Here is a 16,785-nt window from a genome sequence, read left to right as displayed (position 1 = left end):
AGAAAAATAAGAACACACAAATTTTATATGGAAAACCTTATCGGGAAAAACCACGAGCAGAGGAGGAGAAATTCACTAATGTTGAAAAACAAAAATACAAGAAGTTTTCGGTTATGCGCAATTTTAAGGGTTAAAACGACCTTTTTTTAATCAATGTCTAATACAATAAGTATAATCTTATACGAATTCAACTTGTGTGGCAAGATCCATACCGCGAGGACTTTTGGCCCTCGGACCTTCACCCTCATAGATCCCCAATTTTACTTCTCTATTTTATTTCTTTAACAAATGAGTTGCATCTCAAAATTTTCAAACTGAATCAAAAAGGATTTACGTCACACAACTTTAACACTATCTGGATGATATTAACTACAACTAAATTGATGATTTTGAATATTGTATACAGGGGCGAAGCTAGAACAATTTTTTAGGTGGGCAGAATGAAATTTTAATTTTTTATAGTCTATATCTTTATAATTTTTAAAGTATTAAATTAAATTTTTATAATTTTAGGGGGCCAAAGTATAATTTTACTATTACTAATTTAAAATTTAAAAAAAAATTAGAATACTTAAATGACAATTTTTCATTTTAGGAAGGCCGGGGCCATGCTAGCTGCATAGAACGGCCTCTTATTGTTTATGTGTTTTGACTAAGATTAATGAAGAAAAAAATAACACGTGCTAATGGAAACCACTTGATATTTTTTGAGTGTTGAAATTGGTTTCTACATATTAATAATTTCTTAAAATATTTTTATTATACTTTCATCAATATAACAAGTTTTCAAATCCAATCCAATTCCAATTCAATTTGAACTTTAACTTAGCACATTTTTATTTCTTAAAAATAAGTATAATGAGTGAAATTTATTAAGAAAAATAAGTATTTAGTGCACCAACTTGCAACTATTGTGGGACCTATTAGGAATATTATAAATACTAGGTATGGCACATGCACAATATGGACTAAAAAATTATTATTAAATTTTAAAAAATTAAATATGATTTTAGATAAAATAATAAAGATTAAAGAATAAACAGAGTAAAGTCTGAATAATCAAAGCGATTAACACAACTTGAACCTAGACTATATTTAAAGTAGTGAACACTCTTAACCATCGCGCTATCTCATAAGGTTCATTATAATTATTATTACCTTTTAATTTATTTATTTAGTGAATTTTATTCATATAAATCAAAAGAATATCCACCATTGGTTTTAAATTTTAAACCAAACTAGTATTGAATCCCCACTACACTGGGGTTTCAATTTTTTTATTTTATGATTCATTTATTTAATTGATAATAAATTAAATTTATCAAATAATTTTTTTGTTAATCATGAAATTAAATTTAAAGTCAACTATTAAAATAGTCACTTTTATTTACCTCAGGTTATATTTTAGTCACTTATGTTTAAACTGTTATGTTTAGTTACTTGCGCTATTGTGTTGTAACATTTTAGTCACTAAGCCATTAATTGTCGTCAATGGTGTAACGGTAAGTTGACGTGGCACGTTAAATCATCATTTCAAATAAAAAAATTAGATTAATTTATACAATTAGTTCTCATATTTTTTCATTTTAAGCAATTTAATTTTTTTCTTTATTTTCCATTCTCTTTTGCTTCTCTTTATGTTTCTCTCCATTCTCCATTTCTTTTAATGTAGTTTTTTATGTTTGTCATTTGTTAAAATTAGTCCCAATATTTTTATTTTTAATAAATTAATTGTTAAAACTACATGGATAAGTACATCTATAGTACAACCTATAATTTATCTTTAACTCTTAAATAAAATGATAAACACGCTTCAATATGCTCAAAACTACATCCTCTTACATCGATAACAATATTAATATCAATCGAGTTAAGACATAATTAGTAAAAAAATATTATAATAATATGGTTATATATTTTAATATAAAATCTTGAAATAAAAAAAATACTTTAAATAAACCAAAAATCACTTCACCTAAAATTTTACTAATTTTAATATGTTTTACCGAAATAATGAATGTGACATAAATTAGGTGATGGGTACGTGCAATGTAAAGGAGGAGACAAAGGGGCAAAGGTGGTGGAAATCATTAAGGAGGAGAACAGGAAATAATACAAATAAAAAAATGGTAATTTTTGGGGCTCTGAATTTGAGACTGTGGGGTCCAACTGTCTTTGCACGCGCGCACGCCGCGTGGACCCCATTCGTTGACTTTTCCTTAATTTCAAAGGCTTTTCTAAAATGGAATTACTAGTTGAGCTTGTATTTAGTCTTGTCTTTGTTGCCGCCAGTCACCTACCCCTTTTGTTTTTATGGAAATTTTGACTTTTTAAATCACACCCTCCCTATAGTTTAAAGTCAAAATCCTTTTTTCTTCTTCTTTAAATAAAAAAAACAAAATCACCTCTCATTTTTTTTTATTCTCTCTCTCTAAATTATATAAATATTATTTTGGTATTATTCATGTCTGTTTTAACTGAGTATTCTTCTTAACAATATCGTCTTCAATGTTTAAATTTGCGTCTTATCTTTTGAAGTATAATATATCTTATCACTATACCCAACACTTATTAGTTGATGGGAAGATTAAATTTATATTTTTAAATATAATAAATTAATAACCAAACTATAATGATTTTTATTATTTTAATATCAAATATTTTGTAATTACATTAACTTTTTCAATTCATTAATGATTTAAAAAAATTAATTTTATAAAAATATTATCAATGATCGATCTGTGCATCATACGAGAATATAAACTAGTTATATGTATTAGCATTTCATTAGATAAAATGAGTTACGGATATATGTGATAATAATAAAATTAATATAATTGTGCATGTAAATATCTACTTTTATGTTTTCTTGCAAATAAATATAATAAAAATTAGGTTTAATGGTAAAAATGCCATTAGAAAAAATTTATAAAATAATTAATTCTTCATGAAAAATTTGCACTCAATTGAACCCTTACAGCTGAAAAATTAATCAATCAAGCCCTTGACTAACATTAACCATGTTTGACATCAAATTTTACTAACGTGGTTAACGACCCAACCAGATAGTGACAAGTGCCATGCACCATGTACCTAATACTAGTGTGGCAAATTTTTGTTGACGTTATCAAATATTTAAAAATTTAAAAAAATAAATAATTTTTAATAATTATTTAGAAAACTACATCTAAAATGAACATGGACATATGATTGTTCAGATGTATTTGAACCTCGACAAGAGGCTGTCTAGGTTCATCCTAGAATGGACTTTTAGATAATTATAAAAAAATTATAGAAAATTACTTAAATAATTATTAAGAATTATAAGAAATTATAAAAAATATTAATTTTATTAAAAATAAATTTTAAAATGTTTTAAATGATTAAAAACTACGTCCTATATAAACTTGGGCAAATGATTATTCAACTGCATTTGAACTTAGAAAACCGTTAGTCTAAGTTCAGTCTAGACTTTGTTTTTAGATCATTATTAAATAGCTAAACATGTGGCTACATTTTTATTTTAAAAATTATTAGAAATTTTTAATGACTATTTAAAACCTACATTCGAATGAATTTAGACAAATAGTTGTTCGAGTTCATTCAAGACATGATTTTTAATATTTTTGAAACAATTTATTAATTTATTCTTTTTTCATAGTTTTTAAGAGAGCATTCAACTCAATCAGCTTTTACTTTTAATCCTATATCTATTACTAAACCATTAAACTATGAACCTCCCAATCACACAATCAATTTAGTTCTTTGTAGATGTGCAAGCAACATAAATTATATGAAAATAAAGCATAACGAAAGAGAAATAAATAAAATAAGTAAGACTTAATATTAAATACATCTCCAACAAGTTGCTGCAATTCATCAAAAATTGGTAAGCAACTCATTATTTTACTATATACGATGGAAGCAGAGTTTGTGGCATGTTTTGAGGTTATAGTTGCAAAACTTTATAAGGACTTGGGGGTAGCCGACAATATTATCAAACTGCTAAAAATTCTTCCTTGTGATAATGCCATAACAATATTTTTCTCCAAGAATGACAAATATCCCAAAGGTGCAAAAAAATATTTGATAATAATGACAAATATCAACTGAAGGCCTACAATCAAAGATATTCAAAAAGCATGTACATAAAAAGGCTCTTTATATATTAATGGATAATATTTGATAATAATGTGATATTTTGAACCCAATTACCATGTTTTGATTTGCACATAATTTATTTGAAATTATGTGCAAAATAAAAATATTTCTAAGATATTATTGTGACCATGATGTGTTATGGATATTAATCAAGGATTTATTATATTGAGCTGTAATGTTGTCATATGTGAAAGAGATTATGAAACTTAAACTATATACAACTATTGTAACTTACATTTGTAATTCTCTACAATATGATAATAATGATGGATATTATATTTTGTTATATACGCTCAACATTTGTGCTATTAAAGTTTATTTTTATCATCTTGGACCAAGTGAAAAAAACATAAGATTTTAACCCATATTGTGTACCAATTAAGGCTAAAATTAAGTGTCCTAGTTTAAGATGATTGATGTTATTTACTTAAAATTAAGTGCCCTAGTTTAAGTGCTCTAGGGACACACAAGAGACAAAAAAACATATAGAGATTAGAGAATAAAAGAAGAGAAATGGAAACACTTTCTTAAAAGTTGATAGCAACAAGTAGGCAAAACTTGAGAGCATTTTAGATAATAGTGATGCCTAGGAGAGGAGGAGAGCCATCGTGAGAAGCAAGCAAAAAATAGTTGTCACACCATACCTCCCATTTCTTTTCTTTTAATTTTCAGCAACCTAGCATAAAGGCCACAATAAAACAAATAATATTTGAAGTAAAAACTAAATAAGAAGTAGGCTTTAGACCTAATGGTTAAACATGCTTGTTCCTACCTTTTTTACCCAAGTTTGAGCACCCTCTTTCCCTTTTTATTTTGAGATTTTAGCAAAAACAAGATATATACTATTGAGATTGGAAACTAGATAAGAAATGGGCAATAGCTTAATGGTTAAGAGTTAACGTTCTTTCCTTGTGTTCCTAAGTTCTAATTATGTTCTTCCTTACCATTTTCTTTTGAAAATTTGGCCAAAAATAAGGAAATTTGAAAATTGCCCCCCTTTGCTCCTAATTTGGGGAAATTTACATGTGCAGGCCCTAAGGTTTACAAACCATAGGATTGACCCAACTCTTTCCTAACTAGATTTCATGTCTTGCCCTTCCTCAAAATCCCAATAGAATTAGAATTCCACCATCCTTTTCCTAATTGGATTTTTATATTGCCCTTTTTTAAAGCCTAAAAGAATTTGCTCTTCATCCTTCTATTTATTCTCTTTGTATTTTTTCCTTTTTCTTTACACTATATTTTCATCCTAATTGTTATTAATTAATTTGCTTTCCCGAATCAAATAATCCACCATACAACCATTATTTTTCTACATGTTTCGTAATTGTCATCAATAGACGAAATAGTAAATACATCTCAATTTGATCAAACGATCCATTTAAAATCTTGATAAATCTTTTACAAATCTTGTCGAATCTTGAATTCAACCATTAATTCTTGTGTAAATTCCATTTGAAGGACCTAATTTAGGTGCGTCGAACCTGAATCAATCGTAAGGAACATCAATTATACTCTCGACGGAAGGTGTGTATTCTTTTACAATTGAATCAGGACAAACCGTGCTTAGGATTAGGGGCACACGGTTTGCCACGTAGGCATGTAAACCACATGGGTAGACCACATAGCCTTTCACACGACCCATGCACCCTAGAAACCCTAGTGTAGTTCGTGAACTACACGGCCTACACCCTTCCACACAGCTTACCACATGATCGCAACCTATTACACGGCCTGGCCATATGACTATGTAACCCCTCTACATGGCCTATAGCTTCCCACACGGCCATGTGTCCCTTATTGTACAATTTTACCCAAGATTTTATGATTTGTTCAATTTAGTCCCTAAATGGTTCTCGAGCTATTTTAGTGTTTTATTTTATTTAACTAAGTCCCGGTTAATATGAATAATATTCAAATATATAATCTGATTGACTAAATTATTATTACTTATGCTTGATATGAGAATATTATTGGTTTACTACCACTATGATTTTGATGAACTAATAATGTTTTCTACGATTACTTATGTTCAATTGTGTTACTGATTGTATGACATACTTGCCTTCTACTATCGTTAAACTAAATACACGTTAAGCAAGTTTATCGCTACTGTTATGATCTATTATAAGCATGATAATCGCTATTGTATATACTTGTTGTAGGCATGCTAATGCTACCGTACTAATCTGTTATAGCATGTCATGTTGCATTGCATGGGTTGGACGGTGTGAATAGAGGAAGTATTAGCAGCTTGTTTGCACCAATTAGTGGTTTATCCACACCATACTATCAAACTTAATATGCAAGTATGTTGTGCACCCACAACCTACTAGCAGTTTGTCTACAAAAACTTTTTATCAAAAACTCTGATGATTCATTCACCCTATTTATTTCAAGTGGTTCATCCACAACAACGAGTGAGTTATCCACACAGCATTAACAGTTTTTTTCTATACCAAATAGTGGTTTATCCATACTATACTAGCAATTCATCTACAACGTTTAGTGGTTCATCAACACGATGGTGTAAAGGTAGAGGAGTTATGAGGAACTCCTATTGTAGAGTGTAGTGGAGTTGGGTAGGACGTTTTTTGTTAGATTGAAACTGCATTGCATTCATCAGCATGTACAAATAAAGTTGAGAATTTTGTGATGATATTGTGTTTAATTTATCTGAAATAACCATACTTTGAATTATTTCTCGATGATGATTAATTTATGCCTTATTATTCAGTATACAATATCTGTTGTTTTCACTGTTTTTATTGTGATTGAACTTACACTGAGCTTCATAGCTCACTCTCCTTGTATTTCCATCTCTACAGATAACCCATTAGGTTAGGATGTGGTCAAGTCATCCGGGGGGTCTCATTTCGGTTTTGTTTATTAAAATATTTTAAAATTATTATTTGGTATTTTTATTATTCAAAGACTGTATTGCTTTATCCTAAACTGTGGCATGGGACTTAGGATTTGTTTTCTTTTAGCATGTATGACATTTAATTTGATTTTAGGACATTAACATATGATTAATGAACTTTGGTTTTGATTAAAAATATAAATTAGTATCACTTTTTCGCTGCTAAATTTTATTTAAGATTTTGAGTAACAAATAAATAGGAAATTAACTAAGTTTTCTTAAAAGAAAAGTAGACATTGTTACATAGTTAATCTAAACTGGTTCCTTGATAACTCGTGAGCTTTTATAAAAATAGACTACGCTTTCTTTTGAAAATAAACTCCAATAGCTTACCAAGTCATCTTGGTAGCTAATCTAATATCCCGAATTCGGGTCTAACGTCTAGGCCAGGTTGGGTAGATTACAACAGTTGCAAAACACCACTCCATTCAGTTGTTATCTCTTCTTATTGTGCATTGGCCATGGATAACTCCCTCAACATTTCTACTTTCTTCTCTCTTATTTATTCTTTTGTTATTGTGTTGATAAACATGAAAACAAATTATTTTTATGTTCTTAATTTAATGATTATGGCTTAAGTCTATTTTTGCTAGAATAATTATGCATCTTTGACATGTGATTCTTGATTTATTATTTAGAATGTTCTGTGCAAATGTTTATTCATTCATTCAAGTAGAATTTATGTTAACACTTAAAAATGTATGGCCAACATTGGTAAGTAATTGAGTTAACTATTTAATCTAAAAAGAGGTAATAGTTAACGAACAAAAGACTTAAATAATGCATGTCATGTCGATTTCAAAAGATGATTACTGCTTGCATAAACTATTTGTTAGGCCTAAGAAGGTGGTCTTAAGGTTAGTTTGACATAGATATATGCAAAATAACTAAAAGACATAAGTAAGACTTTGAGAAAAGCCTATGAATTAAAGAGTTGGTTTAATGAATTTGCATATTGCCACGATATATCGTAATATTCTATAACATAATTGTCGATAATTTGTTAAAGAAAGTAATTGGTTAGCATATTCATATCATTATTGTTAAATCTTGTGTTAAAATTTATTGTTGCTATCTTCTTTTGCATTGTGTTTAATTTACTTTATTTGCACACTTAGGATAACTAGTTACATTTTATTTTATCTTACACCAATATTTTTTATTGTCACACACTAAGTTGTTAATAATTAATTTTGCAAATAATTCATATTACAATCTCGTGGATATGATAACTCATATGCTTACTACTTATTACTTGTCGTGATTGTGTACACTTGCACATAATTCAAAATTGCTTGACATTTATCCTAAATTATATAATTATCGAAATCATTTCAGTTGAAAATAACTAAGAAGTCATTATGTGTACAAAGTATATTATATTATTATGAGAGAGTTATTGTCTTTTTATATTTTTATATAGAATAAAAACTTTCATGTAGTGGGATTTCAACCTATAAAATATTATAATTTTTAAAATTTAACCTTATCATTTCAACCATTTTTTTTAAAAATGTATTTTAAACACACATATATATATATACAGATATATAAGGTAAAATCACTTATCCCTTTTGGTTTAGTATAAAATACACTTGCCCTATGATTTTAAGAATACCCAATAGCCCCATAAGTTTGGAGAAAATCTCATAAGCAACTATTTACTAAACAACAATTAAATAAAAGACAACTATTCTCTTATTATTTATCTATGTATTATTTATTTATTTTATTCATTTCTTCATTTTTAATTACAAAATAATAACAATTTCATTACATATTTAAATAATATAAATTTAAATATATTTTATTTTAATTAAAATTAAGTATTTTAAATTTAAATTTAATTTAATTGCATATTAATCTTGACATCAATTTTTAATTATTTTTATGAAAAATTAATTCATTGCCATTTTATAAGATTTTAATGAAAAATTGATTAAAAATTATATAAAAGTGAAAACATAAATGAAAAAAAGGGTGAATTCATCTCAAAGTTAATATATAACTAAATTAAAATTAAGCTTGAAATATTTTACATTTTGTTTAAAAATTGTTAAGAGGGAAGAAAATACAAATCCAAACTATAATTCTTGGCTTGATGCTCACATTAGCCCCTAAACTATACCTATTTTCTCATTTTGGTACTTAAATTTTTTTCATGTGAGTATTTAAACTATCCTCTATTATCTAAATTGGCCCACGACGTTAAAAAAGAAGACTGGCATGTAGCACTATTAGAGTGCACCACCTCAGTCTTATTTTAAAATTTAATATTATCTATAGAATAATTCAAAAATAATAAAAATTATTAAAAGTAAAACTCTAAAATCTATAAATATATCTTTTAAAAGCTAGAATAATATATAAAATGAAAAATTTTATAAAAATTAAATTTTAAAAATTGAAAAAGAATTTTTCAAAATATACATTCTAAAAAATTTTCATATATTTTTTAAATTCTAAAATTCAAAACAATGAATTAAAAATTTTAAAAATAGAAATAAATTAATTAAAAAATATAAAGTCTAGGAATTGAAATTTTGAAAAGGTTAACTTAAAATTGGAATTTTAAAAATATATATAAATATAAATTTTAAAATTGCAATAAATTATATGTTTTAAAATAATTATAAAATAATTTGAAATATTTAAATTTAAAGGAAATGCTAGTCACCGATGAACTGATGATTAATGACTGGCCAAATCAAAGGTATTTTAAAAGTATTTAATTTTCTAATTTTTTTCCATTTTGAATTTAAGTTTAATTTTTTAATTTTAATACATAATGTCACCTTACACACTCTAATTGGTTGGATGCGTCACGTGGCACTTTAATTGGCGTCACATGTCAACCAATTTTTTTAACGTCATTACAAAAATAAGATTAAATTGAGTAACAAAAAGATAGTTTAAGTATAAAAGTGAAACGAAAAAGTATTTAAATATCAAAGTTAAAAACATATATAGTTTAGAGTCAAAGTGAGCATTAAGCCATAACCTTTTAAAAATAAATTCACAAAGCCAACGAGGCCTTAACTTAATTCACGACCTTAAAAATTTTAAGATACCAAATCATGTCTTGTGATTTATAATAATTAATTATGAGTATAGTTTTTACATTTACAATTATGATTATACTTACAATTTTTAAAAAAAACTTACATATATTAATTGAAAATATATTATATTTACTTAATAAGTTTATTATAATATAATACAATTTTTGTAAAAATTAAATTTTTATTATTTTAATTAAAAATTATTATTGGATGTGAGTTCGAATGTCTCTGAAGTGTATTCTCCTTCAATTTATAGATTGGTGAGTGACTATAAATAAATTTATACATTGTGTTACAACTAATTGACGAAAATAAACTCTAAATATATATTATCTCAATAATAGTTACAAATTTATATTCCTAAATCAAAAGATTATATAGATTAACGAAATACATATATATTAAGAAAAAGAAAACCAAAATTATATTAAAAATAGAAGACTGAAATATATATATATATATATATAAATTTAAATATATATATATATATTATTTTAAATTTAACATAAAGTTAAAAGCATCTAAAATATCAAAATCCAAAACTAAAATAGAAAGAGAAAAGAAATTCAATTTCAATATGATATTTCCACTTGTCTTTATCACCCCCTGAAATGTCAAACCATGTTCCGCTTACTTCTTCTCCTTACCATTTTCATTAATCCAATCTTATTTTATTTGTATATTATTAAAAATATTTTATTAATATTAAAAATATTTTTCTTTTTAATATAAAATTTTAAAAAAACTTACATATGATAAAATTTAAACACAAAATATTACAATATAAAGATGATATCAATTCGGCGGTCGAGTTTTTTTTTTAAACCTTTTATCATAATTCGATTCGGTTTAATTCGATTCTCAATTTTTAATTTTTTCATATTAATTTTCTTTTAAAATAAATTTTCAAAAACGTTTAAATTATTTTTACTAATTTAAATTTATAATATATTTTTATATAAATAAATAATCAAAATTAATTATATTTAAAAAAATTTTGAATCGTTTTCGAATAATCGTGATTCCCAAACTTGCATTCTATTAACTGTCAAAATATATTGATTCGAGTAAATATTTTACTTTTCAATTTTTCTTAATTAAATTTAATATATATATATATATATATATATATATATATATATATATGAGAGATGCAGCAACTCGATTTCCATCATTTGATGCAACCATAAAAACCCAACAAACAAACCTTCCCCAAACACCCAAAAAGAAAAACCTCAAAATCAAAATCCATATCAAACAAGTAGCATTCACAGTCATCATATCAAACTAAGGCAGAATCAAGGTGTTTCAGCCATGGCAGATGAATTCAATCCAGGACCAAACTGGTGGGATAGAACAGCTGCACCTTCTTCTTCTTCTTCTTCTTCTTCCTCATCTTCTGTTCTAAACAATAGCTTAGGAACCTTTGGTGGTTGGAACCCAGAAATGGCTGATATCAAAGCAAGATCTCCCATGGATTCCATCTCATCATCATCATCGTCATCAGTTTCAGCTCCTGATTTACATATGATGGGACTTGGACTTTCTTCTCAAGCCATGGATTGGAACCAAGCTTTTATGTAAGTACTCAAATACACTCGTGTTTATTATTGTTTAATTTGTTGATTTTTAGTCCCTATAATTTTTAAATTTTTAAATTTCGATACTCACTGGTATCTATTAAATTCACTAAGTTTTGTTACTATCATATTAGTTTATTATTTTCATCTATTATACTCATTAAAAATTCAGTTAATGGATTAACAAGTTCTGTTTGTATCAAAATTGAAATTTCAAAATACGAAAAGTATAAAAATTGGAAATGATCAAATTAGAAAATAATGAGTAAATGTGCAACTGTACACATGGTTAGGACTAGTAATTGAATTTAAACAAACGTATTTAACTATTACAATTTGAGATTCTAGACTAAAATTTCAAATTTCAAAACCATATAGGAACTAAACTTGACCGTTTCGAAAAGTACAGAGACTAAAATTTTAAATTTCAAAAAGTACAAGAACTAATTATAGAATTTATCATTATTTTTTTGTGTGTGTTTTCACAGGCGTGGGGATCATAAAAGTAAGACTAGTTTCAAATCCATGCTTGAAGAACATAATTTAAATGCTTCAAATCCAAATTATCACCAAGAAATGATGGGGTTTAAGCATCAGTCATCATCACAATTTAGTCCTTGTTCAAGTGATAGCTCTATTATCAACAACATGGATTCAACATCTTTATATGGAAGTCCCTCAACCATTTTACAAGGATTATTAGGGACTGAAAATCAAACCTACGAGAATCGTTCAATCAGTTACCAATATGGGATGAACAACAACGATCCATTGTTGCCAAATTCATGGTCTAAAGTCCCTCAATTCTTGAAAAATTCACCACCAAAAAATGGTCAATTACATTTCTCAAACAATGCTCCTTTTTGGAATCCATCAGCAGCAACAACAGCTCCCATGGTTGATCATAGGCCACCTGGGTTTTTCCCATCATTTCCAACACCAAATTTTGATGAAAAACCAAAGGTAAATAAATTATTTTTTGGGGGTTTGAAGAATATTTTTATTTTCTAAATTAGGGTTTGGTATATTTTAGGTAAAAGTATCATAGATGTCCTTCTACTAGAAGTTAAATTGCATTTTGTCCCCTCTACTCAAGAAATAGGCAAATTAGTCCTTATACATTAGATCAAAGAATAAATTGATCATTTCTATTAAAATTTTCATCCATTTGTACTGTTAAAAACTGGTATAACTGACAATTTAACCAGATAATGACATGTGATGTGTCACGTATATCTAAGGCTAACATATATGGACCAGTTTTTATCAGTAAAAACGATGAAAATTTTAACAAAATGACTAGTTTGATCTTTGATCTAACACACATGGACTGATTTACACATTTTTTTAGAAGAGAGGTCAAAATGCAATCCAACTTTTAGTACAACAACCTCCATGATACTTTTACCAATATTTTGTATATTAAAATTCTTTATTTTATCTTCAAATGTCAGCAGAATAATATATATGAAGTAAAGAAAAATGGAAACGAAACATCATCTAAAAGGCCTCGAAATGAAATGCCATCTTTGCCAGCTTTTAAGGTACAATGCAATCACTTTTATTCAACTTTCTCTTTTTTAGTTTCTTGGAAAATTGGGATTTTCCCTTTTTATTTTCTTTGGTAACTTTTTTTTTTTTGTTTGGGTTCCTTGAAAATATAGGTGAGAAAAGAGAAGATGGGAGATAGAATCAGTGCACTCCAACAATTGGTTTCACCTTTTGGAAAAGTGAGTTTTCTTTATCATCTTAATTTATTGGTTAAATTCTTATGTTAGTCTCTGTATTTTATAAAAGTTGTTAATTTAGTCTTTATATTTTTATACTTTTCGAATTTTAAAATTTCAATTTTGAGGCAAATATCAATCATTAATCTATTAACTAGAATTTTAGTAAGTAAAATGCAGGAATAAAAAGTTGATATGGCGTTACATATATGATAATATGATTACCACATCATATTTTAAAAATAAAAAACCTAACTTAATGATTTTAACAGTTATTGTTTGGTAACGATAAAAATTTAAAATATAAAAATACGAAGACCAAAACGACCAAATTAAAGTATAGAGACTGATTCTTTTTCCCTTATATGGTGTTCATAAAAAATTTCATATTTTGATTCAAATTTCGTGGAAGTTTATACTTATTTTTTATTTATTTTACTTTTTCATTATTGTAGACTGATACAGCATCGGTGTTGTCTGAAGTCATTGAATACATTAAATTTCTCCATGAACAAATCAATGTAAGTTCCTTTTAACACATACTCTTGGAATTAAGCAAGAAAATTCCAAAATTGATTTAAATTAAAGTTTTATCCTATTCAGATTTAGTTTGGTTTTATTTAATTCATTTAGGATATTATCTAAATATATTTTGTTTTGTTTGCTATTCACAAATTAAGAAATCGCAATTATTATTTTTGAACAAAATTAAATTATATTTTTATTTAATATATAATTAATTTTAAAATTTTCTCTTCTTTATTGTATTTTTCAGGTTTTAAGTACCCCATACAAGAAAACTAGAGCTACCGCTCAACAACAACAACAACAGGTAATAATAATTCATAACAATCATTTTTTGACTCATGTTAATGTTGTTATTCATTGTAATTGATTGTGATAGATGTGATATGATCGAAAATATATCTGTGATGGCAATTATAATTCTTGGTACGTAATTGATTATGGTTTTATTTTTCAATATTTATGTAGAATTGTGAGAAGTCCAAGGACTTTGAAGGATTTAAGCATGATCTAAGAAGTCGTGGACTATGCCTTGTACCGGTCTCGAGCACGTTCCCGATGACACATGAGTCGACAGTTGATTTTTGGACACCAACATTTGGAGGAACATTTAGGTAGAAAGGAAGAGAAATGGTGGGGAAAAGGGGCATAGATATGGAAATGGAAGAGATATTGTTTATAAATATTTATTAGGAAGGAATCTTCGACAAGTTGGTCGAAGATGATTAGGATACCTGAAGCTAGAAATTCGATCTAATTTGATTTGATTATAAAAAGTTAACAACCCAGACCTTAACCTCAATTGATCGAAACCTAAAATTAATTCAAGCCTAAAACAATTCGAACCCAAAATGATTAGAACTAATGACTCGAAGTGATATAATTGAAGTGATCAAAACCCGAAATGATCCAAACCTATAATGACCCGACTAGATAAAACCTAAACCTTAAATCTAAATGATCCAAATTCAAAAATAATCCAAACCCGAAATTGATCCAAATCAAAATAAACAGATAATTTAAAATTCTAATGGACCTAATTCAAATTTATCATACTCAAAATTAATCCAAGCCACTCTTGAACCAGTCGAATTGAAAGGAAAAGGAAAAAAAAAAAAAACCTAGATTTCAATGTTGAATCCAAGATGGAAAATGAAGGAAAAAACTGTGAAGACCATCGTAGAATTGAGAGAAAGGGAAGGAAACGAAAAGGAAAAGAAGAAAAAGGCTAAGAAGAGGTAATATTATGCAAAGATTTAGGCACTATAGGAGACCATTAGGAAACATAGTAATCTGTTTGTAATAATTTAAGAATAGTTTTTATGAGCATAGTTATACTGGATTAGGAATACTGTGAATTAAAGAAACAGTACTTTCTGAGTTTAGGAAAAGAAATTCAAGATTAATTTATAAAGAAAAAAAAAGTTTTTGTGTTACCTAGAGCACGGTGACTCAGTCTGGCCCGAAAGTCTGCCTGAAAAGTGGGAGAGTTTGAGTAAAAATATAAGCTTAAAAAATGGTCTTGGGCAAAAAAAAAAGGCTCGTTTAAAAAACGGATCAAGTCTCGGGTAAAGATTTTTTGTCCAAACTCGACCCGACCCAGCTTGAATTAGCAAAAAGACAAAAAAAATGTTATTTTCTTGTTGTTTTCTTGTTCTGTTGCATTTTCTTGTTGTTTTCTCACTGTTTTGCTACTATTTCACTATCATGTTGCTACTATTTTGTTGTTATTGTTAGGATATTATATAACTCATGTTTTATTATTAATTTTGTTATTATTTTAGAAGCATTTGCTCGCTAAGTTATATCTATCTTAGTGTTATTTTAGTATAAATATATTTTTAATTTCTTGGGAAACATTTATTTTAGTATTTTTGATGTATTATATTTTTAAAAAATTATATAAAATAATAATTTAGGCGAGTTAGGTCGGGATCAAATTTTAACATTTTTATTCGGGTTAAGTTTAGGTAAACTTTTAGGCCTATTTTTCGAGCCTAGGCTTGTGCTTAACAAGCAGACCTAAATTTTTTACAAAACCCGATTCGAACTCGACTCGACCCAACCTATGAACAGTTCTAGTGTTAGTTTAGGGCTTTAATTTAAGAGAAAAAAAAAAAGAAAAATTGAATTGAGAAAAAAGTGAGGGTTGGGTTATGGCATTTGATTTTGGAAATCTAGCTTTTAATTCTGTTATTATTACTATTATTATTTTTGGAATATACAAGTTAGTGGAAGTCACAAGGTGACCCACACCAACTCCTCCTTTTAGGCCTTTTCTTTTTTAATTTTATAACATTATTACTATTATATGATAATACATACAGAGTTGGAGGAATCAATCATGCTTTTATGCTTTTCCAATTCAGTGGACACATTGAGGAGCTTCTATTGGAAGGTAAAGATGAAGAGAAAAATATCTATTAAATATCTCAAAATAACAAATAAATAAGAAAATAATGAAGAAATAAAAATAAAAAAGTGCCACGTGTCATATTTTGATTCACTCTAATTTCTATAGCTTGAGTATAAAGTTTGGGTTACCTCATGTTTAACAAAATTAATTAATTAATTGAAAATTTGCAAGAAACCCCACTATTTAATCTAAAAAGAAAAGAAAAGCTTGACATATAGAGTAATCATGAAGTGCTTTATGAGATTCTATGGTCTAATAAATCTCCTTTTCTTTCTTTTACTTCAAAGTAAAGAATAAAATACATAAATAAATAAATAAATAAAATAAAATAAAATAAAATAAAAGAATCTTTAATCTCACAGAGTAGTTGAATTGGTAGATATTTATTTAT

The 16,785-nt window shown here is 27.0% G+C and overlaps 1 protein-coding gene across 1 annotated transcript; it reads left to right on the top strand.

Moving 5' to 3' along the window:
* The first annotated feature begins 11,295 nt into the window (after positions 1-11,295).
* Positions 11,296-14,754, top strand: LOC108488746 (transcription factor bHLH123-like). Its single transcript, XM_017793030.2, has 7 exons — positions 11,296-11,726; positions 12,215-12,689; positions 13,184-13,270; positions 13,391-13,456; positions 13,909-13,974; positions 14,229-14,285; positions 14,447-14,754. Exons 1-7 carry the CDS (start codon positions 11,461-11,463, stop codon positions 14,594-14,596), a joined length of 1,167 nt encoding a protein of 388 aa, XP_017648519.1. The 5' UTR covers positions 11,296-11,460; the 3' UTR covers positions 14,597-14,754.
* Positions 14,755-16,785: the final 2,031 nt, after the last annotated feature.

Source organism: Gossypium arboreum, chromosome 5, assembly GCF_025698485.1.
Source record: "Gossypium arboreum isolate Shixiya-1 chromosome 5, ASM2569848v2, whole genome shotgun sequence".
NCBI classification, from domain to species: domain Eukaryota; kingdom Viridiplantae; phylum Streptophyta; class Magnoliopsida; order Malvales; family Malvaceae; genus Gossypium; species Gossypium arboreum.
This window is presented reverse-complemented; position numbering and strand designations above follow the sequence as displayed.

Bases quoted from the DNA above. Each gene is read 5' to 3' on its own strand.
- LOC108488746 (XM_017793030.2), top strand. From the start codon at position 11,461: ATGGCAGATGAATTCAATCCAGGACCAAACTGGTGGGATAGAACAGCT. The intron at 11,727-12,214 runs GTAAGTACTCAA...GTGTTTTCACAG, and splicing joins GATTGGAACCAAGCTTTTAT to GCGTGGGGATCATAAAAGTA. The intron at 13,271-13,390 runs GTACAATGCAAT...TTGAAAATATAG, and splicing joins CATCTTTGCCAGCTTTTAAG to GTGAGAAAAGAGAAGATGGG.